At 42.8% G+C, this 23,567-nt stretch overlaps 1 protein-coding gene across 3 annotated transcripts in view; it reads right to left on the bottom strand.

Moving 5' to 3' along the window:
• Stac (SH3 and cysteine rich domain) overlaps positions 1-23,567 on the bottom strand; it is a 127,972-nt gene that overhangs the window by 39,981 nt on the left and 64,424 nt on the right. For all 3 annotated transcript variants that reach the window (XM_052722409.1, XM_052722400.1, XM_052722418.1), the window contains 3 exons: positions 3,256-3,356; positions 1,350-1,431; positions 135-250 (listed from right to left, as the gene is read on the bottom strand). In XM_052722409.1, coding sequence (XP_052578369.1) covers positions 135-250; positions 1,350-1,431; positions 3,256-3,356 — 299 coding nt within the window. The remainder of the gene's footprint in view (positions 1-134; positions 251-1,349; positions 1,432-3,255; positions 3,357-23,567) is intronic.

The raw sequence follows: 23,567 nt of genomic DNA on the forward strand, positions 1-23,567 counted from the left end.
CTGCATTGGCTTTTATGTGGGCTCTTGGAATCAAACTCGGGTCTTCATGCTTGCCTGCTAGTTCTCAGCCAGCTCAGCCAGCTCCTCCCCTTCCCACCCAGACACTTCATGGAACCAAAGATGACATCAGTTACCGAGGTTCTGGGGGGTGAGTCAGAACCACTGCCTGAGCTGCCCTTCTTTGTTCTCTGGGCCAGGGAAGTGCCAAATCGGAGGGCCTCATACACGGGGTCCACCTTATTGCCACAAGCTGCAAAAGAAGAAAACAAACACCCATCTCAGAGAGCCCAGCTGACCCAAGAAGGCGGATCTGACCAGGGGCTGTGTGCTTACTCTTTCCTAATGGATGAGGGCTCATATCAAATGCCCTTGCTCTCTGGTGGAACTCCAACAAGTCCAACCAGGACTAGCATCTACATCATCCTGCTCTGGTTCCCCCAGGGAACCTGACATGTCTGACTGGAACTCTGTCCCTGATGTCTTCCCGAGTGGTTGGTTTTCTTCTATTATTCTTCCCACTAACCTTTGATGGTTCTTCCCAGGAACTGGTTTGTTTCCTACAATTAGAAGCTCTGATCACTAAGACACCTAGTCTTGAGAGAGAAAATTTGAGAACAAGTATTCTCAAACAACCAGCCCTGATACATTACATTTCTACTGAAAAGCTATCTAGTTTAAAAATCCATCCAACTAAAAAAGCCACAGGTGTAGAGGCTTCAGGTACAGAAAAACAAACAAAAGTAACCCACCCAACTAAAACAATATATAAAAGCTAATTAAAGGATTACATGAAAGAAGATATCCACACTACATCTAGAGAGGGCACTTCAATAAACAGTGTCATTTGCTGAGTTTCTACTCAGCATTGATATATTATATTACATATATACTGCCACATATTATATATACTATTCTGTATATATTACATAAATATATAAACAATTGTGAAAAGTAGTGGCCATTGGCCCCATCTTAGAGCATATGGCAGAGAGTTCAATGACACTGTTGATAAATGGGAGCTGACTCTGCACCTGGGCTTCAGGATGCCATGCCCCATGCGGATGGTTGAGTGGGTGTGCCCTTTTATGCTGATGGTTGGGCAAGTGTGTTGTCTTGTTGCTGAAGGTCTGGAAAGAATGGCGTCTACTTTTGAGACTCTTCTATTTTTAAACTCCATCAGGGAGATCATGAAAATATGTTTCCTCTTCAGCAAAATAAGTAGAGCTAAAGAGCAAACCACCACACAGGTAGCCAAGGCTACCCCACTGGCTTTGTAGCCCTTAGAGGTCACTGTCCTCATTGACTTTGCTGCTAAAATCCCACTTCAGTGCATCGCTGTCCCAACTCACCAATGGGCATAACTTCTTTAATGCATCCAAACTGTTCATGAATGAGCAAAGGGGAGCTGTAGTAACGCCGAAATCCCTTTGGCTGGAGAGAGAATGAAAAGGAGAAGGGCTTAATATCAGGAGATGGAGAAAACCAAGCAGGAGTCCTAAAGAGAAAGCCCACTGATGCCTCCCTTTAGTGTGCTGACACAGCCTGTTAATGTTAAACTTTGCCACTGACAGGGGACAGGGGAGAGAGGAATAGATGGAGGTAAGCAAGCTAATGTTCCATCTAGAAGGCAAGCTCCCAGTCTCTTGGCCTATGCCTGCTGGGGATGTCTTTCTATATGCTGTGAATGTGTTGCTCTGATTGATTGATAAATAAAACACTGATTAGCCAGTAGCCAGGCAGGAAGTATAGTATAGGAGGAATAATGAGAGAGGAGAATTCTGGGAAGTGGAAGGCTGAGTCAGGAGACGCAGCCAGCCACTGCTGCCATGAGAAGTAAGATGTAAAGATACTGGTAGGCCACGAGCCATGTGGCAAGGTATAGATTGATAGAAATGGGTTAATTTAAGATATAAGAACTAGATAGCTAGAAGCCTGCCACAGTCATACAGTTTGTAAGTAATATAAGTCTCTGTGTGTTTACTTGGGTCTGAGTGGCTGCAGGAGCTGGGTGGACACAGGAAAACTCCAGGTATATATGCCTCTTTTGCTGTGCTCTGTAACCCCACTATATGCAGGACAAATCTTACAGTTTTCTACCACAGCTTACTATGGGTGCTTCAAACTATAAAAAGCCTACAGAGGGGAAGGTAGGTGTCAGGGCATGCCCAAGGCCCTCGTATGTTTTCAGAGTGTCACTCAGAACCATCAACCTTGCTTTCTAGATTCTGTCGTGTTTCTGACTTGTGGTCTTTCCTTTGGCTTGTGGGAACTACCCTGGGACATACAGATGGGAGCATGTGACAGGATTTAGAAGAAGAGGACATTGCAAGCCAGAGTCACCAGATGCACTTTCTAAGAACCTAGATTTGATATATCCCAGGGTTGGAATATAACTTGGTGACCTGGACCCTGCAAGCATCCATGAGTCCTCACACATGTTCTTGCAAGTGGTGCCCATCTTTGTCTGAATACTACAGAGACTTGGGTTAGAGGCAGCTCCCTCCCCTGAAGGCAGGTCTTCGGTGGTGTTGCATCTGGTGGTAAGCTACTGTACCTACTCATCATGAACTCCTTAGAGTCAGGAAAGACAGCAGCATTCCTTTCTGGGCTGGGCTTAATAGTTTCTGAAGACAGTTGCTCATTCTCTATTGTGGACATTCTTGGTGTAATACTTTGGTCACTCTGGTTGCAATGGCCTTCAAGTGTGTTCTGGGGTGCATTGAGACTGACGGCCACACTCCTGGGTCTGAGCCGAATGTGCATAGATGGTGAGATCTCCTTTAGTTTGACCAACATGATTGTCACAGGGACACTCAGGTCAGGGGTTTAGCTTCAGTCTTCTCTCCACCCCCACTCAAATAACAGCTAATTAATCACCTGGTAACTAAGTAGTAACCAAGTAAAACACCCTGGTTTGCAGGGGCTGATGGGGGTTCCTGTAATGTTGAATTTTCACTCTGAAAACCTGAATTGTCCCAGGTGGAGAGAAATGAAGCGCTACAGCTGAGAAGGTCCCACCTGCTAAGCTCCTGGCCCTCTCTGAGGATTGGACTCCTTTCCAGTATAGGCCTTTGGCACAGAGATCAGCACATCTCTGTTCCTTCACTGGGTCAGTTAAGCTGGGTGACAGGCTAGCGTTTCTGAGGATGCTTCAGAACTCCTGAGAAGGGGTTCATAGGGTGTGGCATCCCTGGGACAGACTCCTAGGGACTCTGGGCAGAGTGTTCCAGGGCTCCCTCTGGCAGCAGCACTTACCAGCTTGCCCATGCACCGCTGAGGTGCCAGCCCGTCTGCACACTTGTGATGGATGCTCATCTTACAGGCCCCACAGCGCAGTCCATGCTTAGCATGTGTTCCTGTCGGGCACACAGCAAACTTTGGTTAGGTACAGCTTGCCCTTTCCTGTGGGCTGGTCTGGAATCACTGAGAGAAAGCGATACTGCTAGCCAGTTAATTCTTCTCTGAGATTCCCCCCCCCCCAGGAAACTTGAAAAGTAGAAGTTTTTGATATAATGTATCTTTTCCCACATCCCACATTTTCTGCTTAAGTTATCCACTCCAGTTTCTCCTGTTTTATGTTCACGATGCTAGAAAATCTGAGCCACCCACACTGGTTTTTTAAGACAGGGTTTCTTTGTGTAGTTTTGGTGCCTGTCCTAGATCTTGCTCTGTAGACCGGGCTGGCCTTGAACCCACAGAGATTCGACTGGCTCTGTTTCCCAAATGCTGGGATTAAAGGTGTGCACTACCACCACCCGGCCTCATTCATACTTTCCTTGTCTTAATTCAAGTTAGCAAAATACATGTTCTTTACTGTTCATGTAGGTGGTCCATCTCTTCTCTTTTGATCCTTACTAAGTCATGCTGGTCCTAACATCTTATCCACTCTCATCTGCTCACCATGATGGGTGTGTGTGTGTGTGTGTGTGTGTGTGTGTGTGTATTATGAGTTGAGGAAAGCTTGCAATCCCTTATGCCCATGAGCTGTTAGCCATGTGGCTTTCTTTCATTTATTTCTCTGGATGCATTAGCTCCTCAGTCCCTTAGGGTCCTTACATGTACTGCTTTATGTATCTGCAATGCTGTTCTGTCTCTCTTTACTTGGCTAGTGACCCCTCATGCTTTGACTCTGTCATCTATACCAAGCATTTCCCTTCCTCTGTCCAAATATTTGTCTTCTCTTTTCCTCTTCCTTTTATCTCCCTACCATCCCCCCTCTTCCTCTTTTGTCCCCCCTTCCCTTTTTCCACTGTCCTCTCCTCTCTTCCTCTTCCCATCCTTTTCTCTTCCCTCTTCTCCCCTCTCACTTCCATCCTGTTATTCTCACGCTTCTCTTTCTCTCCCCTCCAGTTCTCCAACCTCTCCTTTCTCTCCCCCTCCCCCTCCTCCTTCATGCTGGAGATGAACCTGGGGTCTCACATGTTCTAGGTATGCACTTGAGTCACTGAGCCATGACCCAGCCCTCCTACGGTTCTTTCTTACAGCACCCTGCGGTTATCTTTTATAACATTTATTATAACTAGCAACAAGCATTGACTTGGAAGCTTGCTTTGTCTTCCTTTCCCTCTGGAAGGTGAACTCACTGAGACCAAGGACAGTGTGTGTTGGTTTACTGCTGTAAGTCTTGCCCCGTGCACAATGCATTCAATAAACCAATGAACAAATTCCCTCATAATCACAGCACGTAGTGGCTGGTGTGAGGGACTTCAGGAGAGCAGACTCTTCAACATTGCAGGAGTATTCAAAAGCTGAAAGGGAATGCCAAGTTTTATCTGCATTATTTAGCTTTAAAAATGAAAAGTCCATTCTTTCACAGCTTGGCTCAAATACCTCTTCTCATTTTGGCAGGACTGCTTAACATATGTGGAGATGAAGTTGGGATTAATTAGATGATATAACAAAGAAATGCAAGGATCTATAGTTCTTCGGGGAAAAGCAATGGGTAAATCATTGAATGGGCAGAGAACTAGAAGTCTTTTGGAAGATGTCACCTGGAAAGTCCCTTCAGGAAGCACCATTTAACAGAGAACCTGTCTCTGTTATACCTGAAGACAGAAGTTGCTCTCTGTCTGTTTCTGCCTGCACCCTCCCATGTGCATGCGCGCATGTACACACACATGCACACACACACACACACACACACACACACACACACACACACACACACACACCAACCACACACCATGAAGGCATATTACTTGTTTATACACAGTGGCAGAAAAGCCCCCTTTGTTTCTGAAAATAATCCCTCAGGTAAAGCATGCTGTTTTTTCAAAGGCTGGCCTTGGAAAGCAATGACTTTTCATTTTAATTCAGAGCCTGCTATTTGTGCCTGTGTGGGAAGGTAAGCAAGATCTTCAAAGGGAAGTTGCTTGGCTGTGAGCTGGCCTCTGAAATGGTATTATTATAAATGATGGTATATTTTCCTTCATCTATATATTTCATTTCTCTGACTTCGGTTTTCCGGCCCGCTTTCATACTCTGCTGCTTGGTATGAATCAGACCACCAGCAATTACTCGGTGTTAGGTGTTCCCATTTCCACTGTGCGGTGACAAGCTTGATTGAAGGGGGAGAGCTTCTACTAGGAACTTCAGAGAACAAGGAGGGAGTGATTTGGATCACTGTAGTGGTCCTGGTTTATTCTAGAAAGATTTGGTGAAGGCCTGGCCCGACTTTGTTCTGTTTCTCCTGCCTTCCATCATCAACACCTTGCTGTACGTTACCTTTATGTCCGACTAGAGAGAAACATTTAGCTTTGGATTTTAATATGTCCACACTGGCTCTTCAAATTTAAAAATGCAGCCATGTATTTCTGTTCCCTTAACTACGTTCATCATCAAATGAGTAATCTCTCTCTACAGGGTTGCTAACAGAGCAGTGTCACAATGAGACATCCTTTGACCCATGAAAAGACACAACCCTGTCTCAAAAACAAGGCAATTATGCCTGAGGAACCACACCTGAGAATGTCTTCTGGCTTCCATAGGCATGTGTACACATGTATACACTTGTGCACATGTGCATACTCACAAGCATGCACATGTGCACAAACATATACATATACCAACTGCACTTAATATTCTTACATCACTGTAACTATAGTTCAGAACAGTGTAATGTACAGAACACCCAGCACCATGTGACTGCCTAGGTCTTGAGGCTTACTGCTGCCCAGCTTCATGAAAGAATGTTTTACAGTTATATTGATAATTACCCTGAGATATGATCAAAATTTGGAGTACAGATTTTACTGAAAGTGTACAAATTTTTCACCATAAAATGAGGAACTTATGCATATGAAAGGATTTCAGAGGGGCTGGTGCGATAGCTCAGTGTGTAAAGGTACTTGCCATCCAGCACGACAACATGAGTTTGAACTGATAGAAGGAAAGAACTGACTCCTGCAACTGTCCTCTGACCTTTACATACAAGCAGGGTATACACATCCCTGACGCACCAAACAAACAAACACATGAATGAGGGTAAAACTTTTTTTTTTTTTTTTTTTTTTGGTTTTTCGAGACAGGGTTTCTCTGTGTAGCTTTGCGCCTTTCCTGGAACTCGCTTTGGAGACCAGACTGGCCTCGAACTCACAGAGATCCGCCTGGCTCTGCCTCCCCAGTGCTGGGATTAAAGGCGTGCGCCACCACCGCCCGGCTGCCATGAGGGTAAAACTTTTAAAAGAAAGGAGTGAATAGGTTTAAATACTTAGAAACAAAGAGGTCACTGAATTTCAAGTAAATAGTATTTGTAGATGTATCCAACCTTCTTATTAAATAAGAAACACAGAACCAATGCAAAGAAGAAAGCCAAGAGGTCAGAGCTAAGAGCTAAAACCTTACCCTTCCTCCTGCGGTGGTCCTACCTCTCCGAACCAGAGCTACCCCTGTGTTAAAGTCTTTATATAGAGTTCCTGTTCTGCCTTCTCATTGGTTGTAAACCCAACCACATGACCGCCTCCTCATGGCCTGTCTGTATAGGCCTCCAGGTTTTCCATGATTGGTATTAAGATTAAAGGCATGTGTATCCAATAATGGCTGTATCCCTGAACACACAGAGACTTACCCAGCTCTGCCTACCAAGTGCTGGAATTACAAGCGTACGCTACCACTGTCCTGCTTTCCTATGGCTTGCTAATAGCTCTGACCCCCCCGGGCAACTTTATTTATTAACATACAAATAACATTTTAATACAAATAAAATATCACCAAGTATTGAATTGGTACAATACACTTGATCATATCAAAGGCCCAGTAAGGTTACACTGGAAGAATGGAAGTGAGTTTAATATTTATCTGGAAGAAAGAAAGCCAACAGAAACATGGTAAGCATGTTTAACAAAAGACATGAACACAGAATTTCACAGTGGCAGTTTAGAAACTGGAAGACCATACAACCTCAAAAACAGTCGGATCCTAAAGTTCTAGCAGAAAATGATTTCCAGTCTAGGTTTTTACACCCTGCTAAATTGCCAAACATAAGTGATGGCAGAATACAGGTATTTTCCAAAATTTCGATCTTTCTTTAAAATACTTACTTTACATGTGCTCATTCTTAAAAATAGCTACTGTAGGATGTGGCTTAAAAATGAGAGAATAAGTTAAGAAATTAAAAATCATTATATGTAGTGTAGGAGGAGACATGGGGTAGAAGTGGGGTCTCCTGTATAACTCTGCAGTAGCCCAGGCTAGAGCTTCAAGATGATGTAAGAGGGTAGGCTGAAGAATAGAATAAAGGAAATAGAAGTTTAACGACTTTGGATTTTATAATAGATACAGCATTTGACAGATCTGTGGGAGTGTTTATAAATTACAGAGGTATGAAAAGTTAAGGGAGTAGAAAGGACATTTTTTAATTTGAAAAAAAATAAAATGTGTTTAAGAAAGAAATGCAATCATAGTAAAACATTTGAATTAGAAAATACCAGTGATTACTCATAGTGCCTAAACTGACCTTCAAACTTACACAAAATTGTGATTTAACTGTTATTCAGAAAGGGCAGAACAAGGAAGACAGAGGCAAGTGTGTCTGGTGGCCTGAGAGATGAATCCTTGTCTACAGCAGGAAGTCATCAAATGTATTAATCAGTACAAAGAGCAGAAGCGTGTCCCTGAGAACTACGGATGTGAAGGTCACAGAAAACAATGAGGACATGATGGAGGACACTGTTCTGAGTCTTGATGAGCTGGTTCCACTGCTGTACTTTAGGACCATCTGTCCTGAACTATCCTCCTGTACCATTGTGACTAAAGGCGGATGAGAGGAAACGGGATGACTCAGAGGGCAGAGGGGCTTGCTGCTCAGCCTGACGATGAGTCGATATCCCAGACCCACACAGTAGAAGGAGAGAACCAATCCTGCAAGTGCTTCTCTGATTTCCACAAGAACACCCTGGCCCAAGAGAACACACACACACACACACACACACACACACACACACACACACACACACACACACGTACACACGCACACTCACACACACACACACACAGTGTTAAAAAAGGACCAAGGAGATGGCTCGGGGTTAAAGTGTTTCCCGTGCCAGAGTGAGGACCTGAGCCTGGATCCTCAGAATCCGTTTAAATCTCATTTGCCCTGTTTCCATAGCACACACGTGAAATCCCAGCATTCCCATGGGGAGATGGGAGACAGAGATGGGATCCCTGCAAGCTGGTGGGTCACCTGGTCCAGAGGACACAGTGGCCAACAGCAAGAGACCCTGTCCCAAACAAGGTGGAAAGTGTGGACTAACATCTGAAGTTGCTGGTTCTCTGACTGCCACATGTGCTCCAACTCAAAAATACCACCCCCCTCACACACAGAATAAAAACTCTATGCAATGATTGATTTTTTTCACCATGCTGGTAGCTACATCTATGGGATTAGAATGACATGCTATTAATGAAAATGATTAGGCATGTATTTAAAACAGTTGGCTATACTGTTTATTGTTTCTTTTTATGATACTGGAGATTAAACTTATAGCTTTACACATGACTGACAAGGGCTTTAGCAGTGATCAATTCCCCTAGCTCTCATTTTTGTTTTTGATTTTTCTCTTTTGAGACCACGTCTGGCTGTCTAGCACAGTCTGGCCTTGAATTAACTATGTATATAATCCTTCTGACTTTTCCTCCCGAGTTTTGAGGGTACAGGTGTGTGCCACCACACTTAGATTGGCTAGATCAATTTTGTGAGGAGGTTGACGTTGAGACATTGCTTAACTATTAGGAAAATTCCATAAGATGTCAAAGTTAAACATAAAATAAGGCTTAACAAATGAGAGCCCTAAACTACAGAAATAGTTTGGAGGATGGAGAAAAACCACCTTGAAAGAAAAGAAATCTAGCCTTACTGCTGTATTGGAATTAGCAACAAGCAACGGTTAAAGTTAATTGTATAAATATTTAGATTGCTTAGGTTTATTCCATTGTAGAATTATGACTACAGATCGTCGATGAAAATGAATGTAAATCAGATAAGAAAAGGTGCTTTTTAACTATGATTTGGGAAAACATTTTTCTTTTCTCCTGAGACAAGACTCAAACATACTATGTAACCCAGGCTATCACACTTTCTACATCAGCCTCCTTAGTGCTTGAGTTACAGATGTGTGCCACAGTACCAAGATGGCTTGGGAAAATATTTCAAAAATGTATAACCCTATATATAAACACGAACATCTATAAATACAGCAGTTCACCCGTATCTGTCTGGGTTATCACTCCCACTTTATGCCTGAAACCCTGAGTAGTATCAAATATATACTGTTTTTATTCCTATTCATTCCCATGATAAGGTTAATTTATGAATTATTATGAATAGTAAAAGCAGCAACCATAATTAATAGTAAAATAGGAAAAATATAACATATCATAATGAAGTTTATATGACTGTAAAATCTCTCTCTCCCCTCCCCTTTTGACAATACCTCGTGAATTGTACTTGTCCTCTTCTTGTGATGGGAGGTGACATAAAGCCTATAGGTTGAGGTGAAATGGGATGAGTGATATGGGCACTGTGACAGATAACTCAGTCTGATAACTGAGATGGCAACCATGTGATGACCAGGCAGGTAACTTACGCAACTTAAGTCCACTAGATGAAGGGATGCTGTATTCCTGAGCAGGGCAGTGTGGCATTCTACCACACTAGTCAGAAGAGCGTACAATTTAAAGCCTATGACTTGTTTACTTATAGAATTTTCCATTTAAAAATTTCAGATTATAGGTGATTATGGGTCACTGAAATTGCTACCAGTGGGGAGACTATATATTTTTATAATACATATATACAAATTACATATATTATAATTACCAACCAGCACATGCAGGATATGGGATGCATTTCCACTACATTTACATGCCAGTTCTCATTGATATAATGATATGGAGACTATTTCTAAGATCCTAAAGTTACACAAGGTCAACAAAGCCAAATGAAGCCATGGTGCACAATTCTGTCTCTTGGTATTTGGACAAAGGGCAATTTGAAAGAAGATTAAATGTATTAGTTTGTCAGTGAGTACAGAAACACACAAAGACACACCTGTGAGGAAGAGCACCATACTTGAATTTTTATCTTGATTCTGTAAGAATTAAAAATAATTGAGCTACTGGGAGGAATAATTCCTTTCAGGATTCTTCATTTGATTAATAAATGAGCTTTGTGTTTTGTATGTAAACTGTTATTTTAACTAAGGAGGCGGGGATAGACACAGCTGGTAGCTTCTCTGGAAAGAATGAATAAATGTGGAGGATGTGACGTACCAGCTGGGAGCTTTCTAGTCCTTCTGTGGTCTCCCATCCAAGCACTAATCAGGCCCAATCCTGCTTAGCTTCCAAGATCAGTGGAGATCTCGCTGATGCACTCTGAGGTAGGAATTTCCAACTGCCCTTTCTGTAGAACTAAGGCCTGGGGACAGGAAACTGGTTGGGAAAGAGGATGAGGGTCCAGTCTAACCTGCTCTGAAACTTAGCTCTTTTCCTTTCTGGACAGTCTTCTGCTAGCCTTTTGTGAATCAACAGGTCTCAACCCTCATCTGTACAGATTTCTTTAACTGAAATTGAAAGAGCAATATTAGAAAGACAGCCATGACCCCACTGAAGTCTAACTGTATCTTAGGATAAGAAAATAAAAATACAAGTATGATCAATAAGAGTGAAGTCAGTGAGAAATAGCAAGAATTTCCAGGTTTTCAGAGTTTTCCTGAGATGATTCTGGGGCTGCAAACGAACTATTACAACATTTTCTTCCAAAGAGACATCTGGTCCCATTCCTGGCTGAGTACATAGGAATAAGCCCCCAGGAGCTAGAGACAACCCAACTTCAGTTCCCTGCACCCAGGTCTGGTGACTCCCAACAGATTGTAACTCTAGCTCCAGGGTTTCTGACACCCTCTTTTGGCCTCCTTGGGCACTGACACACATGTGGCATACATACACATAGACACACACACACACACACACACACACACACACACACACATGCACATGCATCTACATAAAAATAAAAAGTATCTTAAAAAGAGCTCTCTGAGCTGACAAATATGAATCCACCTTTTTAAGACTCTCATAGTGGATTATAGGCTGAACTGGCCTGTAGCTCAGTGCAAGCCTTTGAAAACATGCAACATGGAGGTGAAATACACAGAGAATTCTTCCCACTTCACATGCTAAACCCTCTAAGTTGGTGACTGCTGACAGGATTGTGCCAGTCAAGGCTGCAAGAGCGTTAGCCATTATGTCTGCATCGGGGTTCCCAGGTATGCTATCCATCTGTTCAGGGACTTGCTACTTTATTTTTTAAAATGATAGAGGATAGCTCTCCTTTAGTCAAAATCATGCTCTAATCTTGGTTATTTATATTTTTTTGGTGTGTATGTGTTTGTGTGTGATCTGATATGTGTGTGTGGTGTCTGTTTGTGAGTGTGTCGGTGTGTGCCCACTGCACACATATGGGAAACAGAGCAGAATGGCAAACATCTTCCTTCATCTGTTTCTACCTTCTTTTCTTGAGATGGAGCTCTCCCTGTGCCTGTAGCTTGCTGTTTGAGCTAGCCTGGCTGGCCAGCAAGCCTTGGTGGGTTTCCTGTCTCTTCCACCTAGTGCCGGGATTATTGGCATTCATAGCTTTGCCGGGTTGTTTTTTTATGGGTACTGGGGATTTGAATTCAGGACCTCATTCTTCTCCACTGAGCCAGCTCCAAAGATTTTGGTTTATTCTTATAATACTGAGGTTGTAAGACAATGAAATACAAAAATAGGATGACTGTTTAACAAATTACTATGCCTTCTACACATTAGCTACATTTGGATGTTCATGTCTGGGTATTGTGTGCATGTATATACATGTGTAATTTATGAAGACAGCATGGCAGAGTGGAAAAAGTTGGGCTTATACTATTAAAAGGTTTCGACAGCAGTTCTGTGCTCTGAGATCTAGAGCAAAGCAGCCAGTTCTGAGTCACTGACAAGCAGGTGGTGATAAGCACAGCGTCACCCCCAAGCAATGACTTGCTCTGGGGTCACAACTTCAGATTCCTTAAGTCTGAGCTAGCCACATCAAACCTAAGAACGGACATAACCATGCTTTAGTGCAGGTCTGTATGCTCCACTCTTCTTATGTGCATTGCCTCCATCCCTCTCCTTTATAGTTACAAACAAGGAAGGTGGTCCTTGCTGTGTAGAAGCTGGTCTCAAGGGGCTGGAGAAATGGTTCAGCCGTTAAGAGTACTTATTGCTCTTGCAGAGAACTGAGTTCAGTTCCCAGCACCCAAGTGGTGGCTCACAACTTCCTGTAACTCCAGTTCCAGGGAATCTGAGGACCCCTTCTGGCCTCTGTGGGCACCAGGCAAGCATATGGTATACATACATATAGGCAAAGCACTCATATACGTAAAACAAAAATCTTTAAAAAAGAAGGCCCTCCTTAACAAAAGCTAGTCTTAACTACATTTTCACATGAATATATTATAAAATACTAATGAAATGCATTGTTTATAGAAGAATTCACTCCACAGTGAAGTGAATCACACTTATCAAGCATATTAATAGTTTTCTTTAGATAATATTTAAATTTCTACATGATCGTTTATTTAATACTCATAGGAGAAATTCATTGTTGAAAACACTCTACTTGTTGCAAATCATCTTGCTAAAAGTTTTTAAGAGTCCTGGCCAAATTACACATGAGGATTATGTGGATGTTATGAGTTGGGTCTTCTAGGGAGTCATCCAAGGAGCTGCATCAGAAGGCTACACCCAAGATGGACTAAGAGGAAAAAAGCTACAAAAGAGGAAAAACCAGACCAACCACAAATCAATTCAAGATAAACAGGCATGTACTCACTCACAGGACAGAAAATGGGCCACTCGGGTGTGGAACTTAGATCAGGCCAGGACCTGGGAAGCCATGAGAGTGTAGCAGGAATGTCATGAGTACACCAAATGACAACTTTGTTGACATGGTTCTCCATTGCCAGGCTGGTGCTCTGGAGATGGGGAAGAGAGAAGCTGCCGTGGAGAGAACCCTGGGTTTTGGCCTCTTCTACAACCCTTAGGAACAGTAACAGAACCATTCTCCTCCTCTTACCCTGGAGGGATCTCTCCCACATGGAGCTTCCAGTGATAACTATGACATTCCCAATGGCACAAGCAAACCTTTGTGGTATTCAATGTGATATTTACAAATCACGGTTTGGAGTCAGTTGTGTGAAGATGTATTTATCTAGAGGAAAGCAGATAATTCTCAGTCCCTCCAAAAATACCTGCTGCAGGAATCTGGGGATCTTGGCCTCTAGCAGAGAATAGTTCCATGGTCAAACCTTTCCATGGTAACAACAGGAAAATGGATAGGACTGGAGGTTATTATGGAAACAAAATAAGCCAGACTAGGAACCCAGATAATACTGTAGGCTTTTCTCTCATGTACAGTGTCTGTCTATGTATGTATGTATGTATGTATGTATGTATGTATGTATGTATGTATGTATATATCTATCTATCATCTATGTATCTATCCATCTATCATCTACCTGTCAACCTATCTATCTATCATCTATGTATCTATGTATCTATCATCTATCATCTATGTATCTATCCATCTATCATCTACCTGTCATCTATCTATCTACCTATCTATCATCTATGTATCTATCATCTATGTATCTATCCATGTATCATCTACCTGTCATCTCTCTATCTACCTATCATCTATGTATCTATCTATCACCTATCTATCATCTATGTATCTATCCATCTATCATCTATCTATGTATCCATTTATCTATTTATCATCTGTCTATGTATCTATCCATCTATTTTCTATCTATCTATCTATCTATCTATCATCTATCTATGTAGCTATCCATCTATTATCTATCTATCCATCCATCCATCTACCTACCTACCTAACTGTGAATGAAAGTAGACCAGAAAGGGAGGAAGGGGTCTAAAGAGTAGAAAGGGGGAACAACAGAATGGAATAGTGGAATACGTGTGACATGAAGCAGAGAGAGGACTACTTGGGGAGAGGAAAGTGAAGAGAAGAAGGGGTGAACAACAGAGTATAATGATGTAGACATAAACAAACATCACCAAGAAACTCATTACTTTGTATATTAAATAAAAACTGATTAAAATAAACAAGACAAATCTGGAAGAGTGTGTGCCCAAGAACAACAAAACAGTTTTGAAAAATAATCTATTAAACCACAGTGATTAAACCAGGACATGGCTGGTACTGGGACAAGTGAACAACATAACCAATAGTGTGGATTGAAAGAGCCAAATAATATCTTGAAGAATTCAGTGCTTGAGAGAGGGAGGGAGGGATAGAGGGAAAAGAAAGAATTCAGTGTCTGGTAAAAATGACTTCTCCAACCAGCAGTGAAAGAAATAAGCACCAAATGTTGGTGAGGCATCAGGTTCATTTTTTGGTGAAAGTGACAGGTGCTTATTTAGAAGAACTTATTGGAAATAAAGTTTGGATGGGATAAGAAACTAAGAGCTGATGCTAACAAATTATCTGAAGAAAATTTAAGCACTAGCTTATTTATTCTTAATAAGAGTGACTCTAAGTACAGTTTTGTGATAAAGCAATATACCAAAAATATTGATTAACATTGATCACATAAAATATAGTCATAATGGTTGGTAGAGTGCTTGCCTAGTATGCATGAGGCTCTGGGTGCTAGCTCATGCTTACAGTACTGTAATTGAAAGGTGGAGGCAGGAGGATCAGGGGTTCAAGGTCATCCTTGGCTACATAGAAAGTTCAAAGTTAGCCTTTACTAAATAAGATTTGGTCTCCAAACGATAACACACACACACACACACACACACACACACACACACACACACACACACACATACGTTGTGGAGAGAGAGGGGTTGAAAACTACTGTCTGAGACATCAATGATATTACATAGGACTTATGAACTGTCCTGTCCTTACAAGTTGAAGGAATAAAGATAAAGAGATAAAGGCCTACAGTATCATCCAAAGATATGAACCTGCAACTAACAAAAGAAATGGATTTGAAAATTAATCATTTAATAAATGGCAGATTTTGTAACCAAAGAGTTAGGGGAAAGGATATAAAGTTCTATATTGTTCCCCTCTACCAAATAAGCAGAAATTGAAAAGAAAAACCCAAACTAAACAGTCACTGGTTGCATATGGCATGTCGAATACTCTCACACACTGCAGCTAGGAGAAGGAAATGACATCGCTTGTTGCCAGGTAAATTTGGGACAAGTATTTCCTTGGTATCAGTCTTTGTTCTAACCATCAGAAACTTACAGAATTTTCAATTCCAGGATTGGGTCTTAGAAAAATAACCATATTTGCAAATAATTAGCAATAAAAGCTCATATTAGCTTTACTAATAACAGTGAGATACGTTAAAAAAACCAAAATATCACAAAATTGGATAGTAGTAATCAAAACTTGGTACATCCATAAACAAACTAGATTTTTGGCCAGTGAGAGAATTTTAAAATTAATAATGGCTGACATGATGTTCACAATATAATGAAAAAAGTATCACCCTCAGAGCAAAAAGCCCCCAATCTTTAGAAAACTCATTTAAAACAGGCATGCACATGCATATTAAAAGGCAGACATGGGCTCCAAGCAAACTGCTAACATGTGGGTGGTAGGCTTATAAACCTTTTCAGTTTTGTTTTGCTTATTTGTAATTCCTCATTTCCCACAAGGAGCGTATTTTCCCTTGTAATAGGAAACACCGCTGGGCGTGCATTAGAAGGGAAGTGGGATTATTTCTGAGGAGTTAGAAAAGTAGGGTCATGTTGAAACCGGAGGAACTGTGGTGGCAGTTTGGGTTTTGGTGTTCCCATCGCTGGGCACTGTTGGGAATGGGCCATGGCACCTTAGGGAAGAAGGATGGGGTCTGGGGAGAAGGCCCAATAGGGAAAGTGCTGGTTGCGCACGCAGGAGGATTTCGATTCTCAGCACCCTAGCCAAAGCCTCCTGGTTGGATGGTCTTCCCGGCACACCACACTGATGTTAAGCAGACCCAGCTCAGTTCAGGCTCTCTGTGACCTGCTGTTTTTCACCCTTCCCGAAAGGAGCCCTAGACTTCTCCCTGTTCTCCTGTGGTATGTACTAGAAGGATCTGGAACTTTGCAGTGAGAGCATCGTGTTTTAGATAGCTCTAAACCCTATGCATCAATCAACAGGTTTCTGTTAAGAGGAAAGAAAGGGAATGGGTTTGCTATCTCAGCTGAATCTAGTCATGGGGCCCAGTAAAAACTGATTTAAAATGACCTTCCTTTCTCCTCTATCCTCAGTTCAACTATCAAGTTAGGGCCAAATTTTCCAGGAAATCAAAGTGTGGAGACTCTAAGGTAGGAATCTTCAATTCCTTTCCACCTTATTTACTGAGGCATGGCTTCTCAATTGAACCTAGAGCTCACCAATAAGCCTGGCCTAAACTAGCTACTTTGCTTTGAGAATCCCTTGTCTCTGCCATCCAACCGATGGAATTACAAGTGGGATGCCTGCCACATCTACTCTGTGTTTATGTGGGTTCTGGGGATCGATCCCAACTCCATACTCTCTTGCTGCTTGTACAGCAAAGACTTAAATCACTGAGCTATCCCCTAGCCCCTCACCAGGACTTTGAAATATCATTAATCAAGCAGAAAGCTCCCATTAACACTGAGAAGACCCCTGGGCCATCTCTCCCTGCCCATGTCCCCCATTCTTTCCTATAGAACATCGTCTCCAACCCTGTCCTAGCTTAAAAAAATTAATGGCATTCATTGTTTATAAATGCCTCTGTTGATCTTTCCTATTTCAGTTCCTGACGACTAGTGGAAAAACTCTCCTTCCCTCACCCCTCACCCACACTTGCCTTTAAAAATAGCAATGAGAGTTGGTTTGGCGCAGGGCCTCCTGGGTTTAGAGTTCACAGCCTCTGCCCCCGGGGCCATCAGTTCACAATGTGAAACATGGCTGGTCAGCCTTTCTTCTGGGATATGTGTTTGGCTAAAGCTTCCAGAGGAGGTGCCCTCTGAATGGCCATGTTCTCATGCTCATCCGGGGAACATTTGACTCGATGGCTTGACCCTGGTATTGACACTCTTGGCTGTTGTTTTCTGTCCCCCTTTTCCAAAAGCCCCTTCTGATGCCATTTGCTTCTTTCAGACTTGTTCTTGGAGCTTGAGGCTGGAGATTGCCAAAGAGTAAGATGACCAGTCCTTTCCCTCCAAGGTGCTTTTAGAGAAATTGGGCATATGAGGGATAGCCGGCCTTCTTTTCGTACATGAAGCTAGTGTTTCTTTTTAGTTTTAATTTTACAGTGCTGGAGATGGAACCCAGAGTCTCCCACATGCCAGGCAAATGCTCTGCCACTGAGCCACATCTCAGCCCCCTTCAACAATTTTTTTTTTTATGAGACAGTGAATCCCTAAGTTGCCCAGGCTTACTTTGAATTTGAGACCTTTCTGCCTCAGCCCTCATGTAGCTGGGAGGACAGGTGTGTACCACCATGCTTGGTGTGGAGATTTAATAATGGATAGGCTTTTCAGTTTTGTAATCCATAAACCAACTTTCTCAGGCGTTGTTTCCTATTAGCCAATTTTATGAAGTACTGTAGCTGCTTCCAATCTTATTTTAAAGACACTAGGATTGAGAGGAGGGGAATGACTTGTCTAGTTCCTCCACCCAGCTACCTTGGCCTCCCCCACACTTTCTACCCCTCTTTGTATACTTCTCAGTGTTCATCTTTTTTAACTTGGACTATGAACATCAGTCGTGAGCAAGGATACACTTTGCGTTAATCTGATGGGCCAGAACTCTTACCTCTGTTAGTTATTGGAGGTTTTAGAACAAGCACACCAAACTCAGGAGCACGAGGATAACTCTTTAGATAGCAAGGTGGGGTCAGCACCCTTGAGATGAGCAGTAATGTGATGTTCACTTGCTTCTGAGAGGGCAGTTACCAGCAGAGTGGACCAGGGGACACAGATGGGAAGAGAGGAACCAGTCACCAGCACAGAGTGGACCAAGGGACAGATGGAAAGAAGTTCTGTGATGCAGGAAGCTGATGACACAGGACTGGGAACTGACTGAGTTGGTAAAGGGAAGCACAGGGACCTGAACTCGACCCCCAGCACCCACAGGAAAAGCCAGGCAAGGGTGGATGGCACTGGTAATACCAGCACTGAGGGGGCAGAGATAAGGGGATCCCTGTCAGCCTGGCCCAATTAGTGAGCTCCAGGCCCCACTGAGAGACCCAGGTCCAAAAGCACAAGGTGGCTGGGCCAGAGAGATGGCTCATCAGGTAAAGGCGCCTGGTGAGCTAGCTCGATCTGAGTTCTGTCCCCAGGCCCCACATGGTAGAAGGAGAAAGTTGACTCCTGCAAATGTCTTCTGACCTCTACACATGTTCCCTGGCCTGCACACGTGTGTGTGTGTGTGTGTGTGTGTGTGTGTGTGTGTGTGTGTGTGTGCAAACACCCACACAAATAATAACTGCAACAAAAATAAAAACAATACACATAGTAAGCAGCACCTGAGCAATGCCATCTGCAGTTTACCTCTGTCCTTCACAAATATATGCATGTACATGAACGTATACTATGCACACCAGCCGTGCACGCGCGTGCGCGCACACACACACACACACACACACACACACACACACACACACACACACACATTTCCCTGACTGGAGGTGGAGGTGTGTGTGTCTATGTGGTGTATATGCACATGGACATGGACATGCAATTCTATGTGCCCATCCTGTACTGGTGCACTGTCATGCTATTGAGACACAGCATGGGAAGGAGCTGTAGGCATCTGTATTTTCTTTCCAGGCATGACCTGCACTTTGTTTCTATGGCTGGATGGCTGGGCCATGTTTAATAAGTGATAGGGAAAATACTTCAATAGGATCAGTCATGGGTTCTCTTCTCCCCACCCCTGACCTCAGGAGGCTTTAAGCCCCAGGTGTATGGACTTGGCTTGCTCTGTTTTACACTACTGACCCAATTCTGTCGTTTATGATGTCATGTCTGTAGTTGCTGCATAACCGTAGGGACCATCCTAAAGTAGGTCAGTGGATCAGTGCCTGCTATGGCAACCAAATGGCTGTGTAAGACACTTTCTCCAACAGAGTTCCCCGTATGGCTAGCTGGAGGTGATGCCCTATTACTGTACACTATCAGCCTCAGATCTGGAATTACTCCTAAGTCAGAAGCAAGCAGCCTCTTGACACTCATCATGGCTTCATCTGAACCTCTCGCTGGAAGCAGAGGCCAGGCGCAAAGGCTTTGCCACACTGGTAGTGGCAGACCCTTCCAGTGCCATTATGGCTGTGCCTGCCTTCTCTCTGTCCCTTCTCCCCCAGCTCCACTTTGATTGACCCTTCCTCCTTTCCTTCTGCCCTGGATAGAATAAAAAGAAATTAGGATGAAACACAGTGGGAAAGAGGGTGTATTCAGGGTATGCATGCTGCAGTTTGTGTTCTGTCTAGGTGGTAAATGATGGTAAGCTACTCCGCATATTTAACCAGACTTTGTCCTGAATGACCATACACCCTCCTCTCTCTGGTTGGTTATTTATGCACTGAAACCTTCTTCCTAGGCATTCCTTATTTTAGCTAAGGTGTGAACTTCAGACCCAGATCTTCTCTGGGGCAGAACAGCATTACTCTCTTGAAAGATCACCTCTGCACTGTGGTTCAAACACTCCTCAAGGCACTCAGAGCATTGTGATCTACAGTGTGAGGGACAGTTTCCTTCCCGTGCATCACTTCTGTTTTAGGCTCTCCTTCCAAACTTGGCCACTTAAAACTCCAGTCAATTAATTACTTATAAAACAAACAGTTTGCAGGAATGGACGTCCACATTTTTCTTACATGGCTAAGATAACGGCAGTGTCTGGAAAATTGGAAGTTTGTACTTTCCCAAGAAGAGCCGTGCATGCCTGTGAAGACCCTTGTTTTGTAACTTGACCTTTTGTATCCTGTACCCTTTCTCCCCTCCCCTTCCCCCTTCTCCTTTCTCTCTCTCTCTTTCTCTCAGTCTGTCTCTTTCTGTCCATCTCTGTCTCTGTCTCTGTCTCTGTCTCTGTCTCTGTCTCTGTCTCTGTCTCTGTCTCTCTCTCTCTCTCTCTCTCTCTCCCTCTCTCTCTCTCTGTGTGTGTGTGTGTGTGTGTGTGTAGGCTGGAGGACAACCTCACATTTCTTTTCTCAGAACACTGTCTGCCTCATTGTTGAGACAGTCTAGAGTTTTCCAGTTAGGCTAGCCTAGCTGGCCACTGAGCCCCAGGTCTCCCTGACAACTGGAACTGTGAGTGCACACCACCGCACAGGGCTTTTTTACTTCGGTTATGGAGAACAAACTCAGGTCCTCATCCCTGCAAATCAGGCCTTTATCAACCATGCCATCTCCTCAGGCAGCCTTCCTGATTCTTAACAATCATGAGATATTAAAGGATAGGACTGAAGGCCATTTCCATGACACAGAATATCAGCTTGCATGAAGGTAGGGGAAACACACTTAGGAAACATGTAGAAGTATGACCAATGTCATGGAGGGAACAGATTCTGACAGCTCTTCTGGATTTCTGATTTATCCCCAAATGATACCAAAATGGGGCTCCAGTGATGTGGCTTCAGAGCACCCACTTCTGATCACCTGCACAGGTGAGGTTGTTTGTCTTGGGAGGCCACTGAGGTCCCGTTTAAGTCCTCTGTCTGCTACCTGGAATCTATTATGGAGGAAGGCTCTCAGCTTTGTGTATTCACAGTGCAAAGCATCTTCTCTCTCCTTTCTAAACAGCTTCTGTCTTTTTCTCTCACTTTCCTTGCTTGAATTTATGAAGCTTTTGCATTGTTTGTCCCCAGACATGAAGGTAGGGCCCCTCAGACAATGGCTACTGCGATTACCCACAGTTCTGCTTCGTGATTATGAACATTGCTCTGTGCGCTACTGAAATAACAACAAGCTTAATTCTGATAATAATGTTTCTCATTGGTTGAATGCTCATGTATCCATTCTTCTAATCACTTACCAGTTTACACTGGACAAGTGACAATCTTAACTGTAGTTGGGGACACCACAGAGAGCTGGACACACCAACTTCTACTCTCTGGGATGCATGTTGTCACATGAGTCATTTACTGATTCTCAGTGACCAAGTTACCAAGATGATGTCCTTCACTCCTTTCCATGATGCCATAAGTCAAGATGTGCTTTGAAGGTCATTAAACAGGTAAAAACCAACCATAAACAGCGTCTGTGTCGGTTTGTGTCTGACAACCCAGGGAAACCAGATATTGCAACAAAAGAATCAAAAACAAAATTTGTCAGCAACCTAGAGCAATATTTGGTGAAACAAAAACAAACAAACAAGTAAGTAAATAAAATTTCATGATTAAAATCTTTAGCAGAAGCAAAGGAGGGCAAGATTGACTTAATTATATAAAGCAAAAGTTTCTAAATTTTCAGATTTTTTCTAGACTAACATATGGAGAGAGAACATGTTAGTAGCTTCAGGAAGAGCAACAGACAGAGAAGTAGTGGAAAGAACACATGAGGGACAGACATTAAGTGAAACCTGCATGAATATGCGCCATCTATCAAGCATCTCTGAGCGAGGCATGTGGGGCTCTTCACATTGACTCCCACGTGTATTTGGTTTCTAGCTTCCTTTTTGAAACATTACTCCAAATGTAGCCTGAACACAACCAGGAGACACATTTTTAAGGATAATAAAACAGGTGGTGAATTGAGAAATCATTTAAAACTAGAAATGCTTGAGAGCTTGAGATGTATGAAATGTGATGTTATGAAATGTATATACACCTTAAGCTCACTCTCAGCCAGGGGCAGGGATTGTAGAAAATTGCAGTAACAACAAAACATGGGTCTGCAGCTGTAGCTCAGTGGTAGAACTCTTGTCCAGCATGCAGGAGGTCCTGGGTTCAATCCCCAACCCCACAAAAACAACAACAAAAACCAAAACCCAGTAACGTCTGGAAAACGCTGTTGGTAGGTATAAAATTAGGATTAAGAGTTTGGTAAATATAACTGGGATAATACTACATTTACTTTTAATCAAAATGCTAAATACTTGAGAAATGTACAATAAGGAATGGGTATAGTTATTAGTAGAAGAACGTTCAAATATTTTGAAACACAGGCAATCATTAAAAGAAAAGAACTCAAGCTGCATACAGAACTTGCACACATGTGTAGACACACACACATACACATACAGTAGGAGGGGGATGAGAGGCACATATTCATTACTTTCAATTAAATATTTAATTTTAGATCTACCTATCTATTTTTTGTGTGTGTGTGTGTGTGTGTGTGTGTGTGTGTGTGTGTGTGTGTGTGTGTGTATGTGTAGAGGTCAAAGGAGAGCTTGCTGGAATTAGTTCTCTCTTAATACCATGTGAATCTTGGAGTTCAAACTCAAGGTATCAGGCTTGGTGGCAAGTGCTTCTTGCCCTTTGAGCCATCTGACCGGCCCAGGAAAGCCAAATACTTCACAACAGATGGAAATTCAATTTAAGAATAAAAGAAAAGTTCAGTCAAAAAATCCATATAAAATTCCACCGTGTCTGCTTTCAAAAGAGCACATAGCAGAGCCCGGAGTGGCTCTAACAGGGAACCCATCACTACCTGCTAGATAGAATAGTATGGCATCTTTCTTAGGTGTGGATTCTACTCACAGCAAAGGCATACCTGTGAGGACCTTTGTGCACTGTGCAAATTTGCATTAAAGCATGTAACAGAGAAGAGATAGGAGATGAGGAAGCCAGGCCCCTGTGCCAATTTGCTTTTAGAGCTGGCTAGGGTCTGATAGCCCAGGGATATTCCCACATTCTTGTGCTAAAACCCAGTTTTTTTTTTTTTTTTAGTAAGTTTGGAAACTATTTTTCCCCATTCACTTACACCTTTTTTTAAGGCAGTTTCAGGTAGTCCTGACTGTTCTCGAACTCCATAGACAGCTGAGAATGACCTGGGATTTCTGCTCCCCCTGCCTCCACTTCCCGAGTGCGGGAATTACAGGGTAGCTACCG

The sequence above is a fragment of the Peromyscus californicus genome, unplaced genomic scaffold, assembly GCF_007827085.1.
Source record: "Peromyscus californicus insignis strain IS unplaced genomic scaffold, ASM782708v3 Scaffold_11__1_contigs__length_118956290, whole genome shotgun sequence".
NCBI classification, from domain to species: Eukaryota; Metazoa; Chordata; class Mammalia; order Rodentia; family Cricetidae; genus Peromyscus; species Peromyscus californicus.